Source organism: Camponotus vicinus, unplaced genomic scaffold (genome assembly GCF_025532165.1).
Source record: "Camponotus vicinus isolate PSW18456_S1 unplaced genomic scaffold, iyCamVici1.0 SCAF_14, whole genome shotgun sequence".
Taxonomy (NCBI): Eukaryota; Metazoa; Arthropoda; class Insecta; order Hymenoptera; family Formicidae; genus Camponotus; species Camponotus vicinus.
In genome coordinates this window covers 1,991,970-2,018,859 of record NW_028141950.1, presented here as the reverse complement: position 1 = coordinate 2,018,859, position 26,890 = coordinate 1,991,970, and the positions used below count along the sequence as shown (strand labels likewise).

Genomic DNA, 26,890 nt, shown 5'->3' with positions numbered 1-26,890 from the left:
CTTTCTTGCAATCTTCTTTTATAAATAAGCGCACCGCCAGCCGCAGTAACACCACGACGCGAGGAGCCACGAATCTCTCAATGGCACGCAAGTTTGACGCCACCGGCTTAGCCTTGAACGAGACAACCTTAGACGACTTGATTTTTTGGTGGCAGGGTATAAGAGGCAAAAAGGGCTGAAAGTTCAGTTACAGGAGAACGCGAAACGACTCGAAACTTTGTCCACAGACGATTCCGAGATCGAGTATTTCCCGATCTCGCCGACCTTGACGAGGATACGCGTGCATCGCAGAAGCGCCTCGAGCACATCGACCGTTTTCTCCTCGTTCTCGCAGACACTTCGATCGGTACCATTCTCGACCACCTCAAGATCGCCGCCGGTCATGAGAGCTTCTCCTCGTAGTTTCCCGGCGCAAGCAATGTCGGCATCGAGGCCGCCCTCGCCGCCCCGAAGAAAGTCCTCGCGCCATAGCAGAACTCTGAAGCTGTACTCGGAGAACACGCGATTGATCGATAGTTCGCATTCTTCGTCGAAACCACGGCACGAACAGTGTTTCGCACGCGCCGATAGTGTAACGAGTATCAGGTCGCTAAGAGAAAAATTCTGCAGCAATCTCGAGCGGCATCGACGAAACCGTGAGCAGTTTCACAGCGCGATCATCACACGTACATCTTCCAACAGCCCAGTCACCTCGAAGACTACCAAGACCGGTTTATTCTCCAATGCCTTCAACAAAAGAAAGTCGGATCCCTGCCTGTCGCAGAGTCAATTTGAAGGAAGCAAAAAATTAAATTCACCGTCGAGCACTACAAGAAGTACCTTAGCATCGCCGACGTCGAGAACCATACGAGAATCTTCCACGAAGATTGATAAACTCCCGGTAAAAGTATCGTCGAGATATGCTTCTCTAACCAAAGAAAGATCTCCGGAAAGAAGCCAAATTGCCACGAAATCAGATCATCCTTTATCAAGTGCAAAGAGAGAAAAACTTCGTTTAACAAAGAAGGAGCAGGAGCAATCGTGCAGGAGACTGAGCAAATCACCGGCAGATATCTCCTCACCAGTAGAGATCAGGAAAGCTTTACAGAAGCAGAAAGAGAAGGAAGCGAGAGGCGTGCAGACTAAAGTGCTTTCATCAGGCACGGTGATAAAAAGTTCGACGATTCCGTATGGTTCGTCGAGTAAACAGAAGCGTTCGGTAGACAAATCTCTTAAGATTGTCGTAGCGGTGTCGCCCAAAGGACAGGAATTATTGCAAAAGACGACTGAACAATCTGCGACGACGAGAAAGACATTGAGCTCCCAGCAGAAATCTCCCACGAAAAGCACGTCGTCGCATATCACTAAAAAAATCTTATCGGAACCGAAAAAGACAAAGATTATCACAAAGTCGCCGGAGAAACTACTTGTCAGTAAGGAATCCTTACGTTCGGTGTCTTCGTCCTGTTCCGAAGTGAATAGCGAGACAAACAAGAGAAAGCGACCTCGTGAGAAGCCGCAAACGATCGTCAGGACTCCAGTTAAAAAACCAGAAACCATACGCTTGGGCGTAAACGGCAACAGGAAGAAGATGGAAGCCAAGAAAAAAATGCAAAAGAATAAGAACAGCGATCAAGTGGACGCAAGCACGTCCTTAAACGACTGGAGAGATATGGCCGAAAAGGAGGATATTAAGTTGCTGAGGAGAATAGAAAGAATAGTACCGACTATTGAGCAAGAGCCTTTCAAGGATCATGTCATTCCTTTGACCGTGGAGGAAATTAGGAAACACCAAGAGGCGACGCGCACCGACACTTTCTTCCAGAACCTCTTCCTGCGAAATAACTCGTCGGTTGTACAATCTCACGCAACTGTCAGAAAATCTCTCGTCGGCGAGCGTGCAAAGATATTTCAGGATATTGCGAAGGAAAGCTTCAAGTCGGAACCGTCTCTGAAATCCTTGAGCGTTTATCTGGCGCACAAGCGACCGGTTTCGAACTCAAAGTTCAAGAACTGGGAACGCGAAAGCGTTGTTTCGTCCAGGAGTTCCAGCCCGTACGGGGTTTGCTGGCCCGGCCGATCGGTTCTACAGAAAGTCAGCAAGTTTGACAGTTTGCTAGACATAAACGAGCTCAGCTCATCCACTACATTGCGTAATCGAAGCCCGGAATTGTCGCGAGAACACGTGAAAGAACGGAGTCTGAGCGAACCGCCGCTGAAGACCCTGCCCGAATCCAGAGAATCTTCTCCGCGATCGTCTTCGCCATCTCCAGTGAGATCTCAAGCGCCTCGACGAATTTACGTCTCGAAGCAAGATAACTCGAATATTCCGTTAACGATTACCTCGAAGAAAGCGAGAGCCAGAAGCGCCGGCGAGGCGGAGGACGCCAGGCGGAGAATGCTCGGTTCGAGCTTGTCGCTGACAAAAAGCACCAGCTCTTTATCATCGATCGATCGCGAGGACTATCAGCAATACATACTCGAGTTGTTGCATCATAAACGCAAATCGAAGCGATATAAAGACTTGCGCGATTTTTACGCGAGTCTTAGTAGAATGGATCAATTGGAGCGAACATTCTCGTCCGGGGATCTACGACCGAGAATGAAGAACGAGGAAATCATCGACTATGATCGTTGGAAGCGAGTCAGATCAAAGGAGAAGGCCGAACAGGAGTTGAAGACGCTCTATGGGAAGTTGAAGAGCGTCCAGCGCGACAAGGATTTTCTTTTCAGCGCGAAGGACATCGACAAGTTCAGGTGGCATGGCGACTGTGGACTTCGTTGTAAAGAACGCTCCGTGGAAGACATTCTGCAATATTTCAAAAAACTCCAGAGCGAAGGGAACGAACTGGAATCTTCCAGACGGGCAGCCATTTCCGCGCAGAAGGATACATACAAACCTCTTTGGCGCGGCAGTTCGGTTGTGAATGTGGCGACCACGATGCAGAAGAAGGCTAACGCTAGTCGAAACGCTGATAAATCCGCCGATTATCATCCATACCTGCAGAAGAGTCTCGGCGGCAGCAAAAAATTTTGGAGCAGTCTATCCATCGAACAAGTGGCCATCCTGAAGAAGCAGCTGAATGAAATCTACGGTAGCGACAATCCTCAGAAATCTACGTTTCGATCGAATGGTGAAATTATCGAGACATCTCATGAAATCAGCGAGGATCAACAATTTGTTAACGAAAATCGCGATGCGATTAAAAGCGAAACTTTGACGAGCTATGAAATAATTGTGCCGCCTGAAGGTGACTTCAAGGATCGCCCTCAGGACGATTCAAAGAGCCTTCATGTGCGATGTCACTCGATGATCGCGACGAATGAATCATCAATGTTGCTGAAGGAACAAAGTTCTGATGTGACTCGAGTCGAAGGTATCTTGAAGAAGAGCGATTCCATCGGTCGCTTGAAAGGGCTCGAGAGATCCGAATCAGAAAAATCGGTTTCACCACCGATGACGGAGCTGGAGAAGAAGAGGTTGTCGTTGACTCTCGGCAAGGAAGTACTGGATAAGATGACGCAAAGAAAATTATCCACACCTCTAGCGCCTCGAGAAACTCGCGGCAGCATTGCCGCTGCCCTAGCGATCGAAAAGATGCCAAAAAAATCTACGAAGACGCCAAAGACAATTTGCGCGTCCGATACACCCAGCGTAGCCAGCACCTCTCCAAGGACATGTTATTCCCTCGAAGCGCCATACGTCGAAGATTCGACCAAATCTAAGGACAAGAGCGATTTTCTGCTGGTGTTGACGCCCAATAACGAGAGCCCTAGTGACAAGCAACGTGTGGAAACCGTACTCGAAGAGTGGTCGAAGAAACCACCCTTATTGGCCGTGGCTATACCGTCCGAAAAAACGAAATCGAGCAAATTGATCTCGGGCAGCGAAGCGGACAGCATGACGGAAAGTTCAGAGGCTTCAGTGAAGACGGTGATTCAGCGGGGCGGCGTGATCGAGACGGAGGACGTGTCGCGCAAGATTGAATTTTTCGAAAACGTGGAAAGGAGAGGGGAACGAGAAGCAGCAGCAATGACGACAACCACGTTTCACGACAAAAAGAAGCTGTCATCGTCGCAGAGCTTCGCCGACCTGAAAGAGCTTTTCGGTGAGAGCGAATCGGCCAGGTATGGCCCGCTCGGCGGCAGGATCGATCGATCGCGATCGACGTCGCCGAGCGAAAGAACGATCAGCGAACGATGGAAGGCGGATGACAGTCCGGCCCTATCGGAAATGACGATAGGCATGCGACAACAACAACCACGACGATCGTTCCGCTCCTGTTCACGGGAGCGTGAACACGACGCCAGACCGCACAGCGTCAGTCCATGTCGCGCGACCACGCGATCGAACTCGTCCTGCAGCGTGGACAGCGGCAGCTGGCTGCGCAGTTCGTCACCGGATCCCGAGAGGTATTGGCGCGCCTACCTGAAGCTGGTGCGAAACGGGGCGGTTCGTAGACTGCGAGCGCGCTTCGAGAGCGCCGAGGATCTATCGCGGCGCGTTAAGCTCGCCCCCGCGCCGAAGCGCTTCCGCAGCGACCCGGAACTGGCGCGGTGCTTGCTGAAGAGGACGACCGAGAGCGAGGCGGTTAGCGGCGCCTCGCGAAAGCCGCGAGAGCACGACGTTGACGTGGCATGGTTGCGTAGGAGATTCGAGACGAGGAGAGGACGGCCGCGAGGACGAAGAGGCGAGTCGCCGCCGATCCCGCGGATGCCATTGCGTCGCGATAATCTCTCGATGCCGCACATCGACGTCATTAGCAAAACCGCCGAGCTGAAGGAACCGCAGGTCACCAGTACCATCACCAACCACGTGGCCAGGCGAGCGGAGACCAAGGAACTCGAAGCGAGGAGACCGGTCTGCCGAATGCGGAGGAGATTCGAGTCACCGGACGTCGCGGGGCGGACGTCCATAATGGGTGAGATGTTTACGTCGGCACCGGATGTACGCGAACTTCGCGACATCGCGCCCTACCTGGCAGGGAAGTGGGTGGCTCATCGGTACCCCAGTCGTCGCGACAATATGCGTTCTCTATCGTCGCCGGCCGATCTCGAGATTCATCGAGGCTCCTCGAAGACGCGTTTGTCCTCTCCCAGAGGCGACGGGAAGAAACCGGAAAGACCGCGCGCTACTTCTTCGTCGCCAACGCGACCGAGAACACCCGCGTCGATCCTCAAATCGTCGCAGACGACTGCCTTCGCCGGACAACCCTTCGACCCCGACAAGCACAGACCGAGGTTCAGGTACCAACCACCGCCTCCGCCTCCTTCGCCCATCACCGCGCGGAAGCATAGAGCTTGGTGGCCGACCCTGCCAATCTACACAGCGCGACCAACCGTCACCTTTGAAGGTCTGATTTCCGTCAATTGTTTAAAGCATCTGAGCTGGATCTCAGAGTCTCTCTGAGTTTGAAGAGCAAGAAAGAAGACGTCGGAAAAGTTTTGCCGAAATTTTATTTTTATTTACATTCTTCGAAATTAGTTCGGTATTTTAAATTAAATAGATTATCATTTAAATTCGTTAATTCAGGTGATTTGATATAAAAATTATCACGATTGGATATAAAAAATCGCTCATTTTGCGACACCAATATCGTTTAGATAATTCTAAAGAGGAAGACGCGTTTAGCGACGTTTGCTTGACGATGTACGTGTGACTTTGTTCAATCCCGAGAGTTTATTTTCATAGCTGTGTGTAGCACGGCTAATTATTATTTTAATTTTTTTCCGCTCATTCATAGAATACTCGAATGCACCCCCGCCGCCGCCAAAATCCCAGCACTGCAGGGACGATCGTCAAGGTAATGCCGATTACGAGTTCATCATTATTATTATGTAATATTTTTTTTCATATAAGCGTGCGAATTTTTTTATCTGCAGCTCATCTGTATGCGTTTACGCGCATGTGTATTCGATTATTGTAACGTCTCCCACTAAATGTATTAATCAATTAATATGTTTCAACCCAACATTATAATTAAGTAATAAGATCGTTTGAAGATCTCGTCAACTAACACATGAACAACCTAAACAAAATGTTTCCGAGATTGAAACAGCCAATTCTAAAGAGTGAAACTCGAGACGAAAGATACAAATTTCTTCGTGACGCATGCAAGCACCTGGTACTACTTGCATCGTCATCGATCAATTCAAAGTCGCGTTCATTAAGGTTCCCGCGCACGTGACGCACTTGTTACACGTGTCACGACGATGCACAATGAAGCATGCCTCGACTCGGGAAGAGAGACTGCGCAACCGGGTTTGCATGAGCGGCCGAGCATGAGCGCAATAATCGACGATGTTCATCCGCGGTACGTTCATTAATTATCTCTCGCTCGTCATAAGTCACGCTCGTTTGATCTCGCCGAAAATAATGCGCGCTTTCGCGATGGCGAAATCAGTCCCCGGATTAGAAATTCGACGTTAAAACTGCATCGTGCGTTCGCCTGCTTTCTTGTTGGATGCGACAACCGTCAATGTCGAGTGTATCGTTGCATGCGAAAAATTTGACGGAATAGTTTGCTGCTCTGCAGAAAGTTTGCGCGTAAAATTAGGTCTTGCTTATAAATATTATACTTTCACGCTTTCTTACGTTCTTCGAGCGTCTTAATTGATGATTTGAAAAATGAAATAGCATACATTAATCAATTACGTATTAGAAAGATACAACCATGATGGAATCATCTAAATATATATCATGTTACGTAATAGAAAGGAAGAGAAGCAGATGAGATCAGGAAATGATGGAATCGCGATAGAGAGTGATGATGGCAACATTTGATGTCGACAAAGAGAAAATTGTGCTCAGCTGATTCGTTACTAGACCGATCGATAGCGCACGATCAATTCTAAGTTGCTATCTCGCATCGTAAATTCCAGATGGGAAATCAGTTTCACCGGGATAATTGCGGGATAATCAAGATATCAGAGAGAGATAGCCCTAAATCATTTTGTCGGTTCTACCATGTACCAAGGGCATTCGACACCGAACAGTGATCGTATGCATGTTAATTGTCTAACGGAAAAGTAACAGTGAACTGGCTGACGTTCAATTTACACGCTTACAGTAATGTGACCGCACGCAATCGAGAACTCTCATTCAACGTATTCTGTTATCTCTTGAATGTATAATTTTTTTCATTATTTTAAATTAATTTAAATAATGAATAATGGGCATTATTTAATTTTTTGTACGCGTTCAACATATTTTTCATCGACAATTAGAATTTATTTGATTATCAACAAATATTGTTTGTTTAATTATCATCAAAAAAAAGAATTCGATGATTTCAACTATATCATAGACACAATATTTCGTAGAGAGAACATGTACTATAGTATATATATACTTATTGCGTTGTTAAAATTGGATAAGTAGTCGCGGTCACGATTATTTTCGACGATGACCACGCGCAACGCCAAAGTAGTCGTCCACGTAGTCCGGTTATAATGTCGCGCGATAAATCCGACCCGCTGCGTATGAATAGTCACTTGCCATCATTGCATAATATAATTAGCATACCTAATCACAAGCTCATGTGACCGAGTCTTTAACGTGAGATTATCCTTGGCATTGTACGCGCAAATAGCGTCATTCCAAATATTTAGCACGTACAAAGACAACCTGGATGCAATTGTCTTTTATCTAATCTCGCAATGATTGATGCTTTCCCGCTCTTCGACAGACCCGTCGAATAATGCCTTCTCGATAATGGAATCTATTCTGTTGAACTTTGCTCCTCTATTTTTATCAAATCTCCACAAGATACACGCGAGAGAAGGAAAACAAATACAGATATTGTATCATTAAAATTGTGATCAATTAGTAATGCATTGTGAAAAGCGATGAAACGAGAATGTAGTAATAAAGCCCGTGATGTACGTTTGCGTCGCAACTAACAACGCGGCTTTGTAAGCGGCCTTGAACGCTTTTCTAGCGCGACAAATATGATTTTTTATCTTCGCGGATAACGACTTGGAGGAAGTAACGTTTACCTCGCGCGAGTTTCCCCATAAAAATTACGTAATTAGAGATACTTCGTTATATTTAGACGATATTACGATTTTACGAGGTGTAACGTTATATAACAGGAATAATTTAATATATATTTTGATATCAATTGCTCGTTTTTGCAGAGAATTAATTTTAATCGTCGACTTTAATATCCCGAAATATAGATCGATGACGAATCCTGTTTTCGATGTAAACAACGTTCGAGTTGGGCGAGTGCGTCGCGAATCCGAAAGACGTTCCTCGAGATTCGTGCTTGGTGAACCGTTCTCCAAGGAGTAGGGAGTCGCGATAACCGGTGCTGACGTCGTGGAACCTCCTCAGACGCGTTTCGCGTGCGTCGCGCGACGCAGGTTCTTTTATTAACAGGTGTCAAAAAGAGGTGCGAGTGTAAATGGCAAGTGTAAGAAACGATTCGATTCTGCTTCGAAGAAGCGCGTTGAACGCGCCGTTGAATTTCTCTTCCAAGCCCAAGATAAATTAGTCGCGACGATCTCGCGGAGTTATCAGTGCGTGATCGATAATGACGATAATCGCGCTTATTTAATCGACGATTACGTTGGAGTGAATTCGAGTCGATTGTACCTACGTGCAAGGTTATCGCGTCTAATATCACCGGCTTTCGTCGACGTGAGTTTGCCTCTCGGACTTTGAACGACACGTTCTTATCGAGAAGTCGTGAAATTTGCACACGATCGCCAGATATTCCAGAATTCCCAAAATGGTCTATTTCAAATAAAAATCGGATTCAGTGGCGATAAACGTTTTTAAGATATTGTTAGGAAGGATTTGAAAATTTGTAGGAAATAATTGAACGCAGAATGGAATGGAAATAAGTCGCCGATGTGAAACTTTCGTTCTCCTTGAAAAAAGAACGATACGATACCGTCTTTCTCGCGAATATGTTGATCCACATTGCGCTGGAAACTCGGTGCTCATTTAAATAGAATAGCCATGAGAGTGCAAGTAGCACCTTTCTCAGGAAAAGATTTCGTCGGTACAACAAACACGCTTTGTTAAGGCACTTAAGATACTTCGGAGGAGTGATAGGAGAGGATCCTTAATAAGGCGAATCTTCTTCCAGTGACTCTTGAATATCTCTATTCCTACAACAACGCTATAGTTTTCCCTAAATGATGCTTTCCTTACGATATTTTTCCGCATTCATAGCATTCGCAAAAATTCCGCGAAAAGACCAGGTTCATTTTCGTTAATTATGCATTAAGAGACCGTTAATTAAAGAGTCAACGTCATTATTTTGCCCAGCATAATACCACGTCTGCACGAAAGATGTTGGACTATCACGAAAATTTTTTTCGAACCTTGTTTACTTAAAAAAAAATAATTGAATAAGCAAAATTACATATTTATAGATCACTCTGTATATTAATATTACACGCGGTATTTCGCGAATGCGTATTGGCACAGCAGCGAGAAACGTGACACGGAACGACACCGATCGTTTCGACCTTGATAGTCGACGTTGCACCTCGCGCGTCTCCACATCCGTTCGAGTAACCGTTACAACGATTTTACGCGGTTCTTAATATCCAAACCGACATAAAAGAAGTCGGACGTGACGTTTAAATAAACGATCGCGAGTCATCGTCCGATGGCAATAATAAATCGCGTTTCTCCGCGCGCGCGGTTTTCCAAAGACTCGTCGGCGAAGCCACAAGCACGTCCGAGTTGCTTAACGGCATATCGCGCTTTCCATTCTGCTCGCGTGTTATCGCGCAATTAATTCCGCGAGGATCATAATCGGGAAATCGGATTTTGAGTAATATCCGACGCGGCGATGCGCTCATCGATTTTATCTCTCAGGAAACTCAATAATGCTTGATAAAGGGAACCTCGACTCGCAATCCCTGAACCCGATAACAAGGCACAAAGCTGACTAAGAGACACTTGGGAAGATAGTTGAATGATAAACGCTGTCGTGCAAATGCGGGTGCATCAATTTTTCGCAGACGATTTCGTATTTCCTGATGAATGAGATGGGAAGCAAGACGATATTGCCGCGCGTCGCGGATCTGGAGCGCAGTGTTCAGTGGACCAGCCTGGCGAACGACATCCACAACCTGGAGAGACATCGCGACGTCTCGGGCGTCAGACCGATGGCCCGTGCCATCGAGAGGCATACCTATCATCGAGGTTCTATGCCGGAAATGCAACGGGCATGCACGGTGCTTTGCAACGATGATCGCGACGCACTCTCGCAAAGAGAGGACAGCTATCTGGAGCCGGAGAACTCCCGTTGGAGTTGGAAGCCGAGGACGGATTTTGAGCGGGAGTACTTTTACAAGGATTACAAAGACTATTACTGCGGTGGTTCAGGTGGTGCACGACTCGAACCGACCGTCCATGAGATCTCTGCGGGAGATCGAAGTTATCTGCAAGAAGAAGCGCGTTCCTACGCAAGTCCCGTCGCACGTTTTTCCTCGGCGGCGCGTCACCCCATTGGACTCGAGAAGGAGCACTTCAGCAACAGCAGGGATCGGTTGCACGAGATTTTCGAGCACAATCGTTATCTCCGGCGACAGTTCTTCGCTGATACGTCGGGAAATGCGCCACGGGATTCCAGCGGATTGCATTTCAAGAACTTCGGCAGGAGCAATCAGACAGAGACGTCCAGGCGTTGCACTGGGTTCGGCAGCACCGAGACGCTCACCAGCCAGAGCAATCAATCGTCCATGAGTAGTATAAATGATCGCAAGTCTCGGACGCAGACAACGCGTACTCCAGAAGAGGAAGAGGAGGACGACGCGTTGGTCGAATTCGCTAGAAGGAATAACATCGTCTCGCATAGGAAATTCAACATGAATTCACCTGGAATCGATCGCGAGAATGATGACGATGTCCGGAAAAATAGCAAGGTGCTCGTCAATATTCTACCCGGAAGCGAGATAAGACACGTCAACGTGAGAAATGTCCCGGTCGTTAATCCTGAAGAGACGAATAACGAACGAAATGAGGGCTCGCCGATTGTCGAAGCTCGAGAAGCGATATACGAGCAAAGAATACTCGATAATCAGTGCCGCGAGGACGAAATTGATCTCGGCGCGTGGCGCCGAAAGAGGAACCTGCCCGAGTACATCTTTGGTGGAGACACAAAGATCGATTCTCGACGGGACGGAACTTTGCCGAGCAATCGTTGCATCAAAAACGGACATCATTACGACGCGAATGGCGATCGACCGGCGCGGGACAAGTTGAAGCGAAACTGGAACCGACTCTCGCAAAATGAACTCTGCCCTTGGACGATCCCTGAAAACGAGCGATCGAACTGCAATGTCGCGTCGAGGAACGACGGAAGGATACGCCAGGATCTCTGCAAATCCCTGCCGAATCTGACGATCCAGAAGCAGAACCTCGACGCTCCGCTTTACGTTGCACGAGCGGTCAATGTTCCCGAGGGACAATCCACGTCGGACGATTACGCGCTCGATTCTCATATCGCGAGATCGGGTCACGGGTCGGGCCAATGTCGGGAGCAACGATCGGGACACGAGGGTCCGATACGCTCGATCAGCCACGGACAATCGATATCTAAGGCGACGACAGTCTCGCTCAAGCGTTTGACCTCACGGAGCAAGATCGGGAAAGTTGCTCCTCCTCCCCCGTTGGACCTCAGCATGGTGAATGAACAATGCGAACGCATGGAGGCGGACGAAAGGAAATATCTAAACGACTACAGCGTCGACGTGGCTATTCTGCGCAGCCAGGAGAATCTCGTAAAAGATCTGCTTACCGTCGCTGAAAACAAACGAGACCGCGTCGTCGGCAACGTTACAAGGATCAACGATATAGGTGCGCCTCGAAGTGGTCAATTTTGCGGAAGAAACGATGGAAGGCGACTGTCTTTCCTACGCAAATCCTGCGGCGATCTCTCGCTGGTCGATGATCTTCGATCGCCGCAGCTCGTCAACGATTGCAAGAACCTTAGCAGCGATCCGCGGATGACGGTAGATCCTGTCAGACGTCCGATTGACCCTGATGCCTCCCGCCGTGACCGCCGAGCCAACCCTTTGTTCGATCAGACGAGTCCGATTGGCGGACTTCACGCCGCCGGAAGCACGCTTCCGTCTACGGTCTACGGACCGATTCCGTACAGTCAGTAAACATGCGCACAATTTTCCTGAAATAATGCTCTTCCTGCTGCGCGTAAATAGCCGCGCGGCTCTGTTAGAATCATTTTGCTATAGCTGTTGGCGATGATTGAAGAGGCGAAAAAGATAGAGTAAAGCATAATGAAGTAGCGTAAAGTAGGTTTCGTATTCCGGTGGTCTTTTCCGCGTTATGTTAATTAAAAAACGCGATATAATCAGGTTACGAATCGAGTCGGTACGCAACATATTAAAAAATATCTTTACAGAATATGATAATAGAAAAATAATAATATAACAATAGAAAAATGAAATTTGTTTCTTAGAAATAATTAATGTTGAATACGCACCTCACAATTTGCTAGAATAAAGAAAGCCTCCCACGATTTACGAATGTCAACGATAAAAATGGAATTAAATTGTACCAAGAGAAAATAGAAAAGTGAATCGTAAAATACCGTAAATAAAAAAATAGACCCAACAAATAAGAGAAAGAGGGAGAATCGATCACGTGAGAATCTCGTTGAATGAAAGCGGTGAAAGGTGCCAACGGGAGGTTCCGCGTGAGATTGAAATTCGGTTTCTCATTTCGACATTTATAACAGATGCTTCGCGTTCGAGTCGTTACACGCTTTACAAATAGAATTACGCTAACGGTACGAAACTACTGGACGAATCTAGCACGATTTCACTGGGAAAGAATGAAAGTCACTAATTTAAAAAAGAGATTTCAATTTCAATCTGTCATGTTAAGACGCGAATTAATAATCATCTCTTCCTCCCGCATCTTTTTTATCATCTTACTTTTATATAGGTATTTAAATATTATTTTTGATATTGGTATTTAAATATTATTTTTGATATAGGTATTTAAATATTACTTTTTATATAGGTATTTAAATATTATTTTTGATATAGGTATTTAAATATTATTTTATTATAATATTCAAAGTATCAGGAATTTTTGCTAAAAAAATTTTGCATATCAACGGACTTACTCTCTCTCTTTTATGGCGTATCTGGTTTTCGCCTAAACGCATCTCGCGATTGCGCTTTCCCGTTGGAGATGGTTGCAAGCTGGATACCGTGTTATCAGTCGTACGGACTCGGTGCTGTCCGACGCATTGTGCGTGCGTGCGTTGCACCTCGTCGCGATAAACCTGGTCATTATCCCGCGCAGCGCGTTCGCTGACGAACAGGTGCGTGCGTAGCACTTCTGCTCTCTCCTGAAATATGAAGCTTCGTATAAGCCCTCACACGTGGTCTCTCTGATAAGAGGCGAGAGGGAAGTTTCACGCGAGCCGGTACACGGTCGTTGACTGTTCTCTTCGTGATTTTGCATAAATCAGTAAAGATTACTCGCGAATGTGCGGCAAACTGGGGATCCTCTTCCGAGGACGTTCGCGAAGATAATGCGTGTATTATAATGTCGTGGATCGTTGTAAATCGATTTAAAACTCGACAAGTCGCGTGCGCGTCATCAGATGTAATCAAGCGTTTAAAATGATGTTTAAAGACCGCGTCTAGGTTTTTATCTCTCTGGTCGATGACCGCGGTTTAAATAGCGTTTCTCTTGGCGAGGAAGCCATATGTTCTAGGAATGAGCTAAACAAGCGACCGGCCTCTAAGTGGGTCGAGTCGCCGTCTCTCATGTTTGCCTATGATTCAATCTTTCTCCATAAAATGATATGACGCGCGAGATACGATGTTCGCATGCTCCAGTAATTCTGTTGGACTTGAACATCCTCGGATGAATAATTGCGAATACCTTGGAACGTGCCGGAAAATCTCTTTCGAATGTCCTGTTAAAGTTGCGTTAACGATCAGAATAATTACGTAATCGCGACGATCTTATTTAATATGATCAGGATTTGCAAATACGAATCTTTAATCGACAAAATGCATGCCATCATCACTTTTAATAATGACAAGGATACAATGGGAGGATAATCGGATGATGACGCGATTAATAACTCGATAAAACGTCACGTGTTTTGAAACTAACACCCAATAAGACGCTCGTATCAATCGAATAATTGAAGTCGAAAATAACAAATATGTTAGATAGACACACTTGGGAGTATAATTGAATACAGTTGCGTAAATATATACCCAGTGTCCCCGAAAAAATAATACGATAAAACGCGCTCTTATTCAGCTCGCGGTCGATCGATGCCGATAAAAGCGTCCATTATTTAACGCAGAATCGCCGAGGCGTTATGTGGAGGGTGAGGTGACGATTCACTATCGCTCGCCGGTGCGTACAGAGGCGAAGGAACCGCTGAGCGAGGAGGAGCTCGCGCGGCGAAGCGCGGAGAATATGCGGCGCGTCTACCAGGAGGAGCGTCGTCGCAAGTATCTCCAGGAGTTGCACGACATCGACTCCCGTAGGCACACGGATAACTTTATGTAAGTGCAAAGAATCTCTTCCTATTTCTCTCTCTTTTTATCATTTTTTTAATTCGAGAAATCGCGGGTGAAAGTTCGAACTGAGGTTTTTACCTCTGCTTTTTTTTTGGGGGGGGGGGAAATTATTAAAGAAATGAAAAAAAAAACGAAGCGGAACGCTTTTCTTAATTTTTATTTCGACATTTTGCGCTGAAAGATGTACTTTATTCTCGCTGCATTTTTTCCGACAAGATAATATTTTAAAAGATGTTTATAACATGGGACATGTGCATTCTCAGCTTGTCGTCGGTTTATAAACACTTCCTGCTATTCACTAACAGCCATTGCGTAACGCGTCGCGCGTCGTGAGTTGTTTTACGCGGGCGTTACAATGAACGCGTAGGTGAGCAGGTAAATAGAGAAATCGAGAGAGAAAGAGAGACAGAGAGAGATTTCATCGACATTTTTCCCCCCTCCAGGGAAAGATGCTCCTCGTTCTTGAATGTTTGTGATAATAGAAAATCCCAGTTACCTTGGTTGAAGGAAAGCAGATAAAATTAAACTAACATAATTCTTAATTAAGATTATCAAGTATCTGACTGTAAAATATCGACCGTTTATTTGAAATTTCGATAAAGAATATAAAGCTAAAGGTTATTGAAAATAAAAATATGGAAAGAATAAATCTACATATCTCTTGGAAATCTGTACATCCGTAAATACTCGATAATCATCGCGAAATGGGATGGTATTTGCTTGGAGCAAACAGAAAAGACAGTCCACGGTTCGGGAAATAGTTTGATTTCGACAGTTTCAACAATTGCAGACCCTCGCAGAAGTCGCCCATACCTCTGAATCGCTATGACGATTTCGTGGACGATCTGACCCAGCGAAGTCGGTCTCAAGATCAAACACCGGAACCGCGTTTGATCGCGCGGGCGTTATACAACTTTGTCGGGCAGTCCTCGCGGGAATTGACTTTCCGACGCGGTGACATCATATTTGTCCGACGACAAGTTGACAAGAACTGGTATGAAGGAGAGTACAATGCGATGATCGGGCTGTTTCCTTCCAACTATGTCGAGGTATAAATCGCTGATCCAGATTGTAAAAGTATAACGCGAAAAGTCGAGTGTGCTCGCGTCGCTAAACAAATTTTAACGTTTAATGATGCAGATTCTTCCGTACGACGGTACGATGCGAACGACACCGAAGAAGGCTCATGAAGGACAAGCACGGGCCAAGTTCAACTTCATTGCCCAGACTAATCTCGAATTGTCCTTAGTGAAAGGTGAGCTATGGTTGCAAGTCAAGAGAGAATTTTTTTAAATTTATCTTGAGATAAAATTGTATGTCCGAATTATTTTTCGAATTATCGTTTCTCACGCGATATTTGTTTACAGGCGAATTAGTGGTCCTGACGAGAAGAGTCGACGAAAATTGGTACGAAGGTCGCATAGGAAACAGAAAGGGAATATTCCCGATCTCCTACGTCGAAGTCATCGTGGAACCCGGACATCGATCAGGTAATTCGCGGAAGCGAGAAATTCAATTGCGATATCGAATCGACGAAATTTGTATGAAAAAAATTTATATTTTTCAGAGACACCGATTCAGAACAAACCGGTCGCGTCTCCGGCGGCGCACAGTCTCTTAGCGAACGGCTCGTCCGGAGGGAAACTGAGTATGGGACCCCATCATTATGTGCCGTCCATCCCGGTCAATATCAACACAACCCAGCCCCATTACAATTCACTGGTAATTATCTCGCGCGATATCTTATACCGTTGTCAACGGAAACGTTGTTCATGGTTCTAATATAAAATGAGAGACTGTTAATAAATATTCGCGTAACAGATGTCTTTTGTTCTTGCAGCCACGTATGGGAGGGAGCAAGTTGCATGTATCGCAACTCAGTGAAACGTTGCACATTGACACGCATTCGGAACCAATTCCGTAAGTCTGCGAGTTCTTTAATTCAATGAAATCTTTAATACTCTATCATCTTAAAGAATTTAATTCGAATTACTTCTCAATAATTTGTATGCATTCATTATTTTATTGAAAAAATATATTGTTTAATTTGTATATACAAATAACTCGTTGCTTCTCATAAAGGTATCGAGCGTTGTACAACTACAAGCCGCAGAACGACGACGAGCTGGAACTGAAGGAGGGCGATACAGTGTACGTTATGGAAAAGTGCGACGATGGATGGTATGTCGGTTCCAGTCAGAGAACCGGCTACTTCGGCACCTTCCCCGGGAACTACGTGGAGAGATTGTGAGGAAGGCCGACGATCCGGGACTTGAACGCTGCGCATCGTATCAAGGTCCAGGATAATATTCACCAAAGCATTAAACGGAATCGTTAAGGTAGACAGCGAATTTCTTTGCGTTTAACCCGATCGTTTCCGGCGATATAAATACCTTCAGCATCCTTGATTGAGAAGAGTTTTCACAAATCATCGATAAGATCGATAGAGATTTTTGCGAACCTCTGGGATTTTTAACTTTTGTTTTTAGCATGACTACGTTGCAGCAAATAAGTATCAATTATGATTATTATTTTATCTCTGTTTTATTTTATATGTTTGCAATTTTATTAGACGCACATCTTACATCAAAAAATTTTAATTACCGTCTCTTTTGTAGCTTAATAATTAAGTTTTAATCATATGTTTATATTTTCGATATTATTTAATGAATATGTTTTAATTCCACACATTTTAGGGATACAATATATTTATGATAACAATTATATGATAATTCGCGCGAAAAAAATTGATATAATTATATGATACACATAATTCGCGAAATGTTACCAATACAACGAATGAAACGTCTAATTAAATCCCCGCGATTGTGTCGCATGAAAATTTCCGAAAGTTCGGTGAATATGATTAAAAATCATACATCATGCAATGTGAGCGATATTCTTATCTCCCTGAACGATAAATTATTTGAGAGGGTTAAGCGTTCACATTGAAAAGTAAAGAATGTCACACGAGTCTTCCTTTTTGGATCTAACGATGAAGTTATCGATAACGCAATTAAGATAAATATTAGAAGCGTCAATGTGTTTGCGGCGAGGCTAATGGAGCTCTCATACGATCAGAATTATTATCGTTAAAGTATCAACATTTAAAATACACATTGATATCGATATCACTTCTCGCATCTAATGTCACATATCGACAATTTGATATGATTCTCATAAAATCAAACCATCTTATTGATAATTAAAATATCAGAATTTTAATTACTGATTGTATCAGGGCCCTTTCTGGCGTCGGATTTACCAAAAGATTAGCAAGATAGTCCGCTAGAATACGCAAATTTGTAAGTAGAATTTGTAAGTAGTGTACGATAACGATTTTAGTAAATTATTGTTGTTACTGTTTCTGGCAAGCGCGTTTACCGCTATCAAGGAAGATATCTTCTATCTTCAAGTCGACGTTCGGCGAGTTTCGCGATGTATCATCGAAAAAAAAGAAGTGTAAAGAAAGTACGACATCGAAAAGTTTCGAAATATCCGAGATAGCGGATGATATAATTTGAGATTTTAGAACGGCTGTTTTTTCCGAGGGGCAAGAATTAGAATCTGCGCGCGGAGATTTGTGTTGAATTAGAGAAAACGTCGGTTTCCCTATGATTTCGTATATTGTAGATAAAATCGGTCACTGTTATTGTTGGATTTGTGAGTATTTCGAGACTAACGGACTTATAATTGAAAGTTTGCCTACCCAAATTAATATTTTTGTAAACATTATTTGTACCCACAGAGAGTTATATATAAATATACAACATATATATAGTAGATATATATATATCTATATACATATACATCTATATATACATATACATATGCGCATACAGAGATATCATATATACTGTGTACACCGCATGATAATATATAATATATACATATATATAAAAATATCATGTACCACACGAATAATTAGTAAATATCGGACGCAACGTTATCACGCGCATGCAGACATGTAACAAAGATATGTATATACATATACATACTACAAACGACTATGAACATGCAAATCATCGTTAAAGGAATTACCAGTTTCCTCGCGAGATGGAAAAAAGATTGTCGGCGATTATCCAAGTTGATCTTCTCTAATGTCACTTCACCATTACACACGATCGCCTACCTTATAAATGCTAGAATAACAAGAAACGAACGCAGTCGAGAATCAGACAATACTATTATTACAATAATTCTAGAGAAATATAGAGAGAGAAAGATGTAATGTGACAAGGGCATTATACAGACGCCGAAGTGTACCCGATAATATGATTCGAATATGGTAAAGTGTCGTTTTTTTACCTTCAAAAGGAGTTTGTGCAAAGGACCGAAGATCGTCCCTCTTTTCTTCGCTCCGTATCTTCAGAGCACATTTAACTTAAGGTCTTTCTTTCCTTTTCCGAAGAGAAGATCGAAGCTTGAAAAAGAAAATTTTATTTTAATATTATATTTCTATCTCAAATGTGTGGTAATGTAAAAATAAACAAATTTTCTTTCCTGATCAACGTAATTTAAAGAAGTCTGAAGTCTATCTCAGCTGCATCTAAATATATTGTTAAATGTGCAATGAAGATACGAGCTGCTCGCGTGCGTCAAGAAACATTACGTTTTGTGTATCACGCAATTTTGTGCATACACGTGCGCATATATCCACATACATATCCCGTTAAATCCTAAGATTTACAGTTTCAAGTTTAATGCGTTACAAGACAACTAGGAGAGATCGTTGATTCTATGTTGTCCAGTCTTTCTTCTCGTTCATGAAAAGAATTGGCGGTTCTAAAATTTTTAGGATATATTGATAATAAGTGTAACATAATTCTCTTTTTATTAGTATTAATTTAAATTTAACATTTTTGAAGAAAGCTATATAGTATATTATATATATATTTTCACGATACAAATTTCACTCTATATGAAAAAGAATTGTATTTATATTAAGTGAGTAAGCTATCAAACATCTTAAGATTTATTCTTTTATTCTAATTTAATTTTGACGATTTTAGCCTATTATTGATAATATCGAAAATTCATTGATTAGCGTAATACTATCGTTTCGATTTAACATATAATATATAACACACTCGCTCATATCGATAATGAATATTTTTGATTAATTTTCTTTCAAGTTTCTTATTAGTTAACGATTTCACTTTATTTGTTTTCACATCTTGCACTCGCGTTCTAATAATATTACATTGTATTATATATCCTAGATGCAAATAAAACCTAGTCCATTACCAAAATTTGTCAATTCGGAAATCGCGATAATTAATAACTTACCTCACGATAGATCAAAGATTATGTTAGATGATTACATCAGCATTTCAAGTAAAAACATTACCTTTCTTATTGTTGTTTTCCATTTACCAACTTTGTTCATTTCCTTATTCGCGAATATTTGTGTAGTTTCACTTGTAAAACTTGAAAAACTTAAAATTATGTATATTTTTCGACAATGTATTAACAAGATGATTTTTTTAAATGTGAGAAATTTAAAGGTACGTATACATATTATTTTTAATGCAATAATCTATTTGTCATAACATTGTTATGTATTATAATTGTACATAAATACTATTTGAATATATCGATCATTGATTACTGGAAGGACGCGAGTACCGTAAAATACGATACCGAAGATTGCAGAACCTTTGAAATAAGAATAAAATGTTTTCTTGAAAGAACTCTTTAAGTTATAATATTATAATATTGATGAAAATCTATTTTAAAATCTTCTTTACCGTAGTGAAACTTTTCAGGGAAAAAATATAAAGTCCTCCGGCGCTCAAAATATTCGGTTGCAAGCTCCTTCTCATCACGTTTAGAAGCAATCTTTGTGATTTCACTGGTATTTTATACCAGGAGGAATTGTATCTGCAATATTGCAATGATATGCATTTCAGTAATCAATTTCTTCAGTTTCAATTTAACTCTGAATCAATGGTAGATTTATACATATTAGAATTGAAATTGTCATCTTACATCTTATCGTGCATTTGTAAGCTATGGTCTATCAATTTTTGGCCTTGCAGAGAGAAGCAAAATAAATGAATCAATTGACCAACAACAAATGCCGTACACCTTATCGTTTCCAGAATATCATCTAATTGTACTGCCATCTCAAACGCGGTAAATATATATTAATTTTTCGCACTGAATAATATTTCCATTATCTAAATGCGCAAATGTAGAATAACAATATTCTTATTAAATAAGCACGTACTTGCAGCAAACTAATACTCATCGCTACGGTAACTATCGCAATTTGTATGGCAAAAGTTACGGAGAAAGTATCTTCCAGAAGCTCCGCGAATCTATTAATGTTACAAAAATATCATCTATTGAAAATCTTCCCTCACATAATGAGTTATCGATTTATTTATTTCTTCTAAAGATACAGAATAGAAAGATACAGAAGATTTATTTCTTCTAAAGATACAGAATATTCTTTATATACTTACTGTAAGGCTTGCCAGTGGGCATGTACAGATATAGCTATTTTTTGATTGTACATGCTAATTAAATTATTATTTATTTTCAAATCTGCGTCATTGTTATATGTCAAGTTTTCGAAACGAAATCTGCAAACATTTAGATATTTCTAAATTTCTTATCCAAATTTATGATATAAAAAGATAATAGAAAAAATATTAGTATATCCTTACCCAGCTACAGCGAAGATGCTGCAGACATGCTCAACGTAAGTCAAGGTCATGCAATCGTGCGCGAGTACACCCGTTATAACTATCATTATAGCTATAAGAGCATGGAAAAAAATGTAATAGAAGTATTCTCTGTCATCGTGAACGAAATAATGGGCTTCGTAAGGCAATAATATAGGACGGGATTCGTTGAGTGGTAACACAATATCTAGTATTTGCGGTGTCAGGCTAATTAATACAAACATGGGACAACATATGACATAATATGCTGCAATATAAATAAAATGAAATCTTTTTGCATTTATTACACGTAAAATAGAAATCGAGCGATGTATACTTACAGGAATATATTAAGGAAAACAATCTTGCTTTTGCCGCATACATTTTCATAATTTCGTACTCTTCTGGACTTTCTAAATGTTTCTAATGACTATATAATTGATCAGTGAGCTCTTTAATCTGGAAAAGTAGTTTGCATAGATATCGAATTTTAATTTAACAATAACTGCGAAAATATTATGAGCGTGAATAATAATAAAAATTTAAAATAATATTTTTTAAATAATACATAATATATAAATGTTTATATTATTATACTTTGCCACTGTTAAATTGGCATGTGTATAATTTCACTATAATCACAGTGTGCATTAGATATGTTGGTATTGTCATAAAAATACAATGCACGTCTCTGTCACATTGAATAAATTTGCCCATCTAAAACATTGTATTATAAAGCACGACATTTATATCACATTTTAATAAAATAATTTCTTAATTTTATTTTCGCAATTACTGATAGAAAATTCGTAAGTGGATGCAGCAACCTGTGGAACTATCACAGAAAATTCAGTCATAGTCACTAGAATCACTCGAAGCAACCTCTCTCTTCGATTCTGATAAGGCCACTGGCCCGCCAATGATAGCATTCTTTTCGTAATACTGTAATAATAATTCCAGACGGATTCCATAGTTTTCAAAGAGATATTTTGTCTTTGATAGCGTGCAGCTTACTAAATTTTTCGTCTCATTTTCCGATGTAAAGAACGAATAAATATTTAAGTGGGAAAGAATAGAATATCATATGCGAAAATACTACATGTCAAAAATATTGAATTTCACATATCACGTTTTGTGATACGAAATGAATAACAGTCTGTCAAATGGTAGAAATGATATCTCATCGCGCGAAACGTATCGAATATAGTATCCAAAGAAATAAGTGGAAACCGAGCGCTCTCTTCATATATTTAATAGTTTGATGTAAATGCTACGATATCTATGTAGATATAGATTATACGAAACAGGGTGTGTATGACACACCAATTATCATATAAAAAATTTATATTGTGCCATATTCGCGTGCATACTAGTTCTTTATTCTACAATTCGTAAAATATTTCACATTTCCATGTCGAATTCGTAGCGATGCAATCTTCTTATTCTGAGAATACATTAAAGTACGATTTATTAATTAAGCATAATTCATCATTCATTGAACTCTAGAATAGGTTAGTGAATTCACTTCAAGTAACTATCTTTCGAAATGAAAAAAACTAAAGTTAAGAAGGTGTTAAAATATTTTTAAAATTTTCAAATAATAAGTTTCGATAACAAAATAATTAAAAAAAATCTTTTAGTCTCTAATTTTTCTCTCAAATATAAAAGTAGAGAAAATTATATCGATAGAAGATATAAATATATAGATATCGATAAATCTCCCTTTATCTAACTGATTGACAAAAAATAAGCAGGCTCTTGGAATGGTATATCCTCTTTCTATTTTGAGTCGCAAACTGCTTTTGGTTAAGATAAAATATGCAGTCTATAGTTATTATGTCTATGGATAGTTTTATATATTTTACCCTATTATATTAAAGTTTTTTTAAAGAAAAAATATAAACTTTTTAGAAGCAAATATTTTTTAAAAAACTCAACGAAATTCACGCATAGCATCAATATGTTTGCGAAAATCGATTTTGTACCATAATGAAATCAAGCAGAAATGGTCATTCAAAAATTTAATCAAAGATTATTATCCTTATGACTAATAATTTTTATGTTATCATGGATATTTTATATCAGTTATCGATTTGAATCTCTTGTTTAAACTCAAACTGATGATATTACTATATATTATATATTTTAAATACAATTACAAGCTACTGAACTTTTGATTAATATATATTATTCTAAATGTTATATTAGTCTATTGCCATAACATTATAAGTTTACAGAAATATTATTTCAATTTATCGATCATTGATTATTGGAAAGACGCGAGTACGGTAAAATATGACATCGAAGATTGTAGAACCTTTAAAATAAAAGCAAATGTTTAAAATGTTTAAAAATAATTTTGTAGAATCTTGTAACATGAGATTCATAAAAATCTCTTTACCGTCATGAAGCTTTTCAATGAAAAAACGTATATTCTGCCAGCGCTTAAAATATTCGGTTGCAAGCTTCTTCTCATGATGTTTAAAAGTAGCTTTTGCGATTTCACGGGTATTTTGTACCAGGAACATTTATATCTGCAATATTGCAACATTATGCATTTCAATGATTACTTTTATTTTGACGGTCCATTGTGAAATTATATATATATTTTAGAATTGAAATCATCTCACATCTTATCATGTATATGTAAACTGTGATCTATCAATCTTTGGCCTTGCAGACTGAAGCAGAATATATGAATCAATTGACCAGTAACAAATGCCATATATCTCGTTGTTTCAATAATGTTCTCCAATTGTACTACCATCTCGAATGCAATAAATATATTTTAATTTCTTCCTCATTAAATAATTATAAAGGTAAATATAACAATTTGATTCTTAAAATGTGCAAATGTTACAAATTAAATTGCAATACAAACTTTTAACAACTAAGCACATACTTGCAGCAAAGTGACACTCATTGCTACAATAACTATGAACATTTGTATAATTAAAGTTACGGAAAAAGTATTTTTCAGAAACTCTGCGTATCTAAAAAGATATTTCTATTGAAAGTATATTGAAAATTTTCTTCAAACAAATATTTATTAATTTATTTTTACACATTTCGAATTACATATTACTTACTGTAAAGCTCTCCAATGTGCATGAACGGATAATGCTATTTTTTGATTATATGTCTTACATTGTATATCTTTTGATCGTACATCTGTCTTATCATTTTCTATGTCGGTATTATGTGCCAAGTTTTCGAAACGAAATCTACATGCATTTAAATAGTAAAAATCAGTAGTTAATCAATAGTTGGCTTTATTTTTTTGAACTTATTAACTTATTAATTATATTAAAGAAAAAACAAGAAAATACGAATTATTCTTACCCAGCCACAGCAAAGATTCCGCAAACATGTTCGATATAAGTCAAGATCACACAATCATGCGCAAGTAAACCCGTTAGAAAAATGAATGAAGATATAAGGACATGAAAAAAAATGTAATAGAAATATTCTCTGTCGTCCTTGACAAAATAGTGACACTCGTGAGGCAGTAATATAGGACGGGATTCATTAAGAGGCAACAGCCTATCTAATATCTTTGGTGTAAGACTAAATAATACAAACAGGGGACAAGATATATAATAATAAGCTGTAATAAAAATATGCTGTAATATAAAACACGACTGTTTTCTATTGGTTGGCGATCCAATCAGTGCGCATTATTCTACATATGTAATAGCCATCGATTGATGAAATATATTCTCCTAATAACTTGGAAATGCAGTTTACGAGTAGCAATATTGTGTTGAAATATCCTCGAAAATTCATTTCTGAATTACTTGGAAAATATATTTCGCAAAGAGATATACTAATAAAACGGATTACGATCAGTAATATTGTGTTTTTTAATATCCTTGAAAATTTGCATCTGGCTTATTAGAAAAATATATTTCGCATAGAGATTGATAATGCAGTTCACAAGCAATAATGTATCTTAATATACTTGAAAATTTATTTTTGAGTTATTAGGAGGGTATATCTCGCTAAGAGGTATTCTTGATTCGTGCAGAATAGTCGTTAACTGATGGCTAATATATACGTAAAATAATGCACGCTAATAGCTTGGATAGTGGATCGATAGGAAACACAATTTTTCTTACACGAATAAATCAATGAAATCAATCTCGCTCTTGCTGCATATGTTTTCATAATTTCGTATTCTTCCTGACTTTTCAAATTTTTCCAATCGTTATATAGTTGATCAGTGAGATATTTAATCTGGAACGTAAATACTGAACTGTGTTAAATAATTTAATAATCATTGTAGGAGACTGTGATGAATAATTATAAAAATTTGTAAAACTATGTTTACACATAATTTACAAGTGACTGTAGAAGATTACGATCAAGAATAATCGTGTAAAAACTCAAGAAACTGTTTTGTGATTAATGTATAATATAAATTTCCGTATTATCATACTTTGCTACTATAAAATTGACATGTGAGTAACTTCACCATAATCACAGTGTGCACAAGATACGTCGGTATACCTATTAAGATGCATTGCAAGTTTTTACCACATTGAATGAGTCTTCCCACCTAAAAACATCGTTATCATCAGATTATAAAATTTAGTGTTTTGTATATTATATTTTAATTAAATAATTTTGAATTCTATTTATCCATGTTATAGAGAAATAAATCGTCACAACCTGCGTAACCAGCACGGAAAGCTCAGTCAAAAATACTATTGTCATTCGAGGCAATCTCTCTTTTCTCTTCTGATAAGGCCACTGACCAGCCAATGATAGCATTCTTTTCGTAATGCTGTAATAATAATTCCAGACAAACTCCATAGTTTTCAAAGAGACACTTTATCCTCGACAGCGCACAGTTGACTAAATTTTTCTCGTTTTCCGATGTAAAGGACGAATAAATATTTTAGTGGAAAAGAATAGAGTGCGAAAATGCTACATGTCAAAAATCTTTAATCTCACGTATCACGTTTTGTGATGCATACGATTATGAATAACAGTCTGTCAAATGGTAGAAGTGGTCTTATCGTGCGAGATGTATCGATTATAATATCCAAAGAAATAAGTGCAAACCTAGCGCTCCCTTCATATATTTAATGATTCGATGTAAATGCTACGGTATCTGTATAGATATAGATTATACGAAACATAGTGTGTGACACACCAATTGTCATATAAAAAATTTATATGATGCCATAATTTTATTATGCCAAATTCGTGCATACTGGTTCTTTATTCTGCAATCCGTAAAATATTTCGCATTTCCATTTCGAATTCATAGCGATACAATCTTCTTATTCTGAGAATACATTAAAGTACGATTTATTGATTAAACATAATTCATCATTTATTGAACTCTAAAGTAGGTAAGTGAATTCATTTCAAGTAATTATCTTCCGAGGTGAAAAAAAACAAAAGTTAAAAAATCGTTAAAACATTTTTAAAATTTTCAAATAATAATTTTCGATAGCAGGTAAGATAATTAAAAAAAAGCTTTAGTCTAGCTTTTTTCTCAAATGTAAAAATAGAAAAAATTATAGATATCGATAGAAGGAAATTTCCCTTCATCTAACTGATTGACAAAAAATAAGCAGGCTCTTGGAATGGTATGTCCTCTTTCTAATTTTTTCAAGAACTATTTTTTGGTTAAGATAAAATATGCGCAATCATAGGTGTACTATATGTCTATGGATAATTTTATA

The 26,890-nt window shown here is 39.8% G+C and overlaps 2 protein-coding genes and 1 pseudogene across 11 annotated transcripts in view; 2 read left to right on the top strand and 1 right to left on the bottom strand.

Moving 5' to 3' along the window:
- Cap (Cbl-associated protein) overlaps positions 1–19,879 on the top strand; it is a 70,983-nt gene extending 51,104 nt beyond the window's left edge. For 2 of the 9 annotated variants that reach the window (XM_083087812.1, XM_083087815.1), the window contains exon 20: positions 228–5,673. In XM_083087812.1, the coding sequence (XP_082943938.1) occupies positions 228–5,389 (5,162 nt within the window). In that variant the 3' untranslated portion in view covers positions 5,390–5,673. Of the gene's footprint in view, positions 1–227; positions 5,680–5,723; positions 5,784–14,303; positions 14,509–15,313; positions 15,573–15,663; positions 15,779–15,890; positions 16,014–16,090; positions 16,246–16,363; positions 16,444–16,605 lie in introns of those variants that run through there. The other 7 variants (XM_083087819.1, XM_083087818.1, XM_083087811.1 and 4 more) reach the window with 7 other exon arrangements.
- LOC145964752 (uncharacterized) lies at positions 8,403–12,114 on the top strand. The gene has a single exon (XM_083087820.1). The coding sequence runs from the start codon at positions 9,982–9,984 to the stop codon at positions 12,112–12,114; it is 2,133 nt and encodes a 710-aa protein (XP_082943946.1). The 5' UTR covers positions 8,403–9,981.
- Positions 19,880–20,040: 161 nt separating the features above from the next.
- LOC145965618 (uncharacterized) lies at positions 20,041–26,224 on the bottom strand (annotated as a pseudogene). Its single transcript, XR_014436769.1, has 18 exons — positions 25,866–26,224; positions 25,633–25,752; positions 25,252–25,430; positions 24,537–24,872; positions 24,284–24,418; positions 24,097–24,187; positions 23,825–23,961; positions 23,596–23,728; positions 23,439–23,511; positions 22,022–22,203; positions 21,792–21,911; positions 21,536–21,653; positions 21,198–21,462; positions 20,994–21,113; positions 20,756–20,846; positions 20,515–20,651; positions 20,274–20,406; positions 20,041–20,181 (listed from the first exon to the last, which is right to left on the bottom strand). The product of XR_014436769.1 is annotated as an uncharacterized LOC145965618 (transcript).
- Positions 26,225–26,890: the final 666 nt, after the last annotated feature.